Below are 5,244 nucleotides of genomic sequence, written 5' to 3' on the forward strand. Positions count from 1 at the left end.
CTAATTGTCTTGTTACCTTCCTTTTTCTTAGAATTAATTTAATTTAGCTTTTCAAATTATTTTTTTATGAAAATAACATTGTAAGTATTATTTTTTATCATAGGTTAAAAATGTCAAAAAGGTTAACAGAATTTATTTGGATATACATACATTTCGATAGGTTTACATATTTAAAACATACTGGTACTTTAAGTACTTAAAACCCCAAAGCTTAAAATAACATTGTTTTGTAATACTTTTGAAATGAGTCCCTTGTTTATGGAATGCCGTCTGCACGTAACTTCATGAAATATACGTACGAGTGAGATTTCAAATCTTGGAAAGGGTTTTGAAATACATCTGTGTTTGTTTATCGTAAAAGTCATCTGCTGTATAAATGGGGACTTTCTTATTACTAAGAAAAAACATTTACTATCCGGTAAAATAAAGTATAAATACGTTCGTATTCCCTTAAGAATTATCAGTAGCAGTTAAATTGTTAATCTTCGATTCATTCATCTCCTTAAGGATATACTTTAAACAAAATGAACATCGCAGTAAGTTGAACTTTATGTGTATAATGTAATTAATGTAATTTAGCACATAATATTATATTATATGCGCAAGCAATTTGACATGTGAAATAAAGTAACTAAAAGCTTTTGATACAGAGTGAAGTTGTAACATTTGTAACTCGCGTTCATCTCATTTTCTTCGAGTGTAGTTTTCAAATAGATATGTACATTCTAATTGATAATAGTATTTATACAACAATGTCTTGTTATAATGTTTTGTAGATCTACTGCAGCTTAGTGTGTGTGTTTTACCTCTGGACCAGTGCTGACGGAGCGCCATGTAAGTCCAAGCTACTTATACTCTTTCTCATTCATGCTCTCCGAGGGTCTTAAACCACTAGCGGATCCAGGGGGCGTCCTCAACCCCCTGCAAACACTTTAAACCAAATAAATTTCGGTTTTGTGGGAGGGGCGCAAGTGAAAAGGCTACGCCCCTCAGTAATGCCCCCTCTAACGTTGAATCCTGGTTCCGCCCCTGTAAACGAATCTATAGAGAAACCCAGAAACATCGTGTCTACCTTTAAATCACGGTTGTTATTTTAAGATAATGGAAATATCAAATTCTAAAACAGGTATTGTTTTCACCAATACCTTAATGATGAGTTTTGATAACGGTTGACAGCAATCAAAATCCACCTTTTTGTTTTCGAACACAAAATGTACTATACTGTCTGTTGCGTTTCAAGGGGCAGATTACCTTTGTCACTGTGTTTATAAATAAATTACAAAAAGGATAATAACATAATCAGTTATGTAAGTTATTGAAAGGGGATTTTTATCAACACTTTTTATTCATATATGTCAAAAAAGTAATAATAAGTTAAGTAAGTACTACGGATATAATTATTATGAAATGTCTCTTCAACTATCAACACAATTCTTAAAAAATAATTATATGTAAAATATTAATTACAGCCAACTGCAGGGCGGGAAGCGCCTGTAATGCGTGTCCTGAAGGTCAATTCTGGACCGTGAAGGTCAATGACGCACTTGGTCGGTCACGTGACCTGAAGGTGTGTTCACCCACGTGCAGCAAGTACTGCCGAGCCGGGAACCGGGCTAGCGACGGGAGGCCTTGGTGTCAATGTTACAATCCTATAGGTGAGGACAAAGTTTTTATCTGTCTAATGTCCATTTCTATGGCAATCATTTTTGGTCCCGTTTGGTCCCACGGGCGAAGATAAAATGCCCGTATGGAACTTCTTTTAATGGTCACCACATTGTAATTATTTCCCTTGTTGAAGACTGTCGTCTGTAGCGCATCTTGGAAACCTTGTCTGGTGGCAATATTTAGAACGCGAGTTAATTATTTCTCGCTTCAAATGTCACCAGAAAACAGTTTTCACGCACCTTTCAAGAAATAATGCTTCACTCTTCTTAGAACTATTTAAAGACCGATCAGACCATTTACATACTCTGAATCACTGCGCGAATATCCATGACAACCACGAATTATTGCATATCCCTACGCAATTATTTTCACTAAGGACAAAAGAGTTCCGGCAAAAAAACAAAACTTTTTTACTTAATTTTGTTGAACTGAGGTGAGAGAAAAAGCATCTACCATAGCCTCTCGTGTAAGATAGGTTCATCCTGACCCTCGCGCAGGGTGTTTTGCGGAAACTCGGTAAACCTCGTTTCCGCAAAACACCCTACGCTCGGGTCGGAATTAACCTATCTTACACTCTCGGCCATGGAAGATACTTATAGTCTTTCTAATAATACGGTAGTAGATAACAGTAAAACTTATGGCAATTACCAATCATTTTATAATATCATTTAATATTTTTTTTGTTTTTAGCTATTAACTACACGGTTACAATCCTGTTATCAGTAATTATTATTTTCCATTAATGCATTATTTAGTAATTAGTTAAAGGTATTTCACTTAAAATATATGCTTGTTATACATACAGATATATTGATTTTGAATACAAGTGTCACTTTAAGTGGTAGGAATGCAGGGAAAATATGAATGAATATTAACAATGTTCGTTAGCTTTTATTTCCTAAGTTGTTAACACATGGACAAAAATAGTTCTCCCTGTAAACTTCTTCAGATATCAAGGGCGACTGCTGGAAGGGCGCCCAATGTGACACATGCCTGGCCGGGGCCAACGCTTCCTATGCCGGAAATATCAACAGTATCCCCGTGTGCTGTGCCAATTGTGAGGCTTCAGGACTCATGCTAGGAAGCACTCTATGTAACTGCCTCCACAACGGGCCTTAGAGATCAGGAAATCCATCAAACTTTGCAAATAAACTGGGAAGCCACCTTTTAAATGATTATATGCACCTTTTATGTATATAGCTCTGAAAATAAACAAAATTATATTTATGATAAAAAAAGAAATTTGTGGTCATTCAATACGATGCAGAACCATCCACACTTTGACTATAACAAACATGAACCTTGTTTGCGATATAATATACAAGTATTGTTAGAATGTCGCTGGTTTTGAGTGACCCTTCATTGATACCATTTTCTATTATACAGGTATTTATTGATGAAAATTGTATATGCAATAACATTTTGTTAAAATGTTTTCTTTTTCTCGATGTTCAAGCATTGCTGTCTGGTTATCTTTGTAGCATTTAAGAAATTCCGTGATGAAACGATTTGATGCAAAACCTGTGTATTTATTCTTTTTTCACCTTTATCGCTTACATGATATGATCTAAATATTTAGCGTATTCAGAAAAAAACATATTTGAAATAGGCTTTGTCGAAAAACATTATACCCCAAAACTTCCAAATATATACAGATAATGAAGCCAATTGGACTGAAGTTTATGAAAAACATAACGTTGCGTTTAAGATGATTCATAAGATTAATGTACAGGCTGATGAAGGCTATATACATTTGTTTTCAATTCAAACGTGGTAAATTCTGATGTATCTTTACAAACATTTATTTGCTTAGTGCTCAATAGTTTTTATCTACAGGGAAAGCCCCTTTTTAATCTACCGATTCACCTGATTTAAGTTATTAACACCTGACTGCTGATCTACCAATATTAGAATATGGCAGAATAATAATACTCCCATCCAATATGAAATACAACTATAATACTGAACACTTAATCAGTTTCGAGTCCGACTCTGTATTAATTAGATGAAATATTTCATCACACGATGTGTAATGTCCATTATGACTGTAAACGCAAAAACAATCAATGAAAAATGTGTCATGCTTCTTGATATTGTGTACCATGTGCATTTGCATGCTATAAATCATCGGTAGTTCGTCTTAGAAATTGTTTAAGTATTCTTACATTTTTTGCACTTTGAATAAGTTTCTTGAAGTTACGTTTTACATAAAATCGACCATGTTTTGAAGTTGTTGTATTGACCAACAAGTATATTCTACTACCTATTACATTATAGTTTGTTCTGAATATCAATGTAGTCGAAATGGTTCTCCAATGCATTACTATGGTTATTCTGATCTCTAGTTAATACAGAGAAATATGAAATAGACATAAGAATCGATTTGCCATGGTATTTGCCACCAAAGTGTATAAGTTACTGGTGCATCACGTGTCCGCCATTAGCCATGACTGATACGCCATATGTTTCTTACTAAACTTGTGTGAAGTTGGACACAGGTGTTGCTGAAATTTTGATAAAGTACATGTTTTGAGGCATCAGTGGCGTAATTACATATACGCCTTGTAGGCATGGCCTTACAACTTTTCTGAAAAATGGCAAAATTTAAATAACCGAAAGAGCAATAAAAACTTACTTCTCAAACACTTTGAACAACACAAAAGTTTGTTTTATCTAAACAAAGTAAGTTTGGTGTTGTCGATTTAAACTTGCTTGATTTTATTGTACATGCAATCATTGCAAATATACTTGAATTTGTTATGTCCACATAAAAGTCCCCAAACTCACATGGAATCATCGGGCCTACATATCATGTAAGCAAATGCAAAATACCCTCTGGCTCTAAAATCAGGCAATCAATATAGAGAAGGGAACCTTATTGTGACATCTTGTCCCCTTGCCGTGGCATACACGGTCAAAAACTAGTCAAGAAAACATTAAATTTAAACTATAAACAATAACCGCTCGGCTGGCGGCGCGCTAAATTATGAAATTGGCGCTAAAAACAGCGCCACCTATCACATGAGATTGATGGGAAAAGCGTCAGAGAGCGCTTAATAATTATCGTATTTATGTCTAAATACATAAATTTACAGGTGAAGATTACTCTCGAACGAAATGCACTATAGGAGATAGAATAACGTAGATTAACGTATTTAATATCTTGTTGGTGCACATGCACCGACTCACCGACTCCTATAGATTTACTTAACTATTCAACAAGTTTCTTTATTTTAATGAAATATTAGTTAACATAAAGCTTTCATTTCTAAAACTACCATCAACATCATTAATATAAGAAAATAATATAAGATAAAAACAATTATTTTGTTTAGGATTTCATTCAAGATAATATAATCTTTATTTAGAGTCGGTTATGATAAATATAAATAACACTAGCTGATAGCTATTTCCGACATAATAAATTATCCAATATCAGACAAACAATATTTATTCGAAAAGCTACAGAAACAAGCTCAGTAGCATATAGTTTAAACATAAACCCGGTTTAATGGCACTGGGTAAACGCCAAAGACATAGAACATAAAATCACAACAAGAAACATGGAGAAACAGCACC

General features: G+C 34.1%; 1 protein-coding gene across 1 annotated transcript; it reads left to right on the top strand.

Annotated features, from left to right (window-relative positions):
- The first annotated feature begins 380 nt into the window (after positions 1–380).
- LOC128240132 (uncharacterized) lies at positions 381–3,890 on the top strand. The gene is made up of 4 exons (XM_052956652.1): positions 381–536; positions 777–834; positions 1,470–1,655; positions 2,615–3,890. The coding sequence occupies exons 1-4, from the start codon at positions 525–527 to the stop codon at positions 2,782–2,784; spliced, it is 426 nt and encodes a 141-aa protein (XP_052812612.1). The 5' UTR covers positions 381–524; the 3' UTR covers positions 2,785–3,890.
- Positions 3,891–5,244: the final 1,354 nt, after the last annotated feature.

Source organism: Mya arenaria, chromosome 7 (assembly GCF_026914265.1).
Source record: "Mya arenaria isolate MELC-2E11 chromosome 7, ASM2691426v1".
Lineage (NCBI taxonomy): Eukaryota > Metazoa > Mollusca > Bivalvia > Myida > Myidae > Mya > Mya arenaria.

Excerpts from the sequence above, each read along its gene's own strand:
- LOC128240132 (XM_052956652.1), top strand. Across the intron at positions 835-1,469 it reads CAGTGCTGACGGAGCGCCAT|CCAACTGCAGGGCGGGAAGC; the intron begins GTAAGTCCAAGC and ends TATTAATTACAG. Across the intron at positions 1,656-2,614 it reads TCAATGTTACAATCCTATAG|ATATCAAGGGCGACTGCTGG; the intron begins GTGAGGACAAAG and ends AAACTTCTTCAG.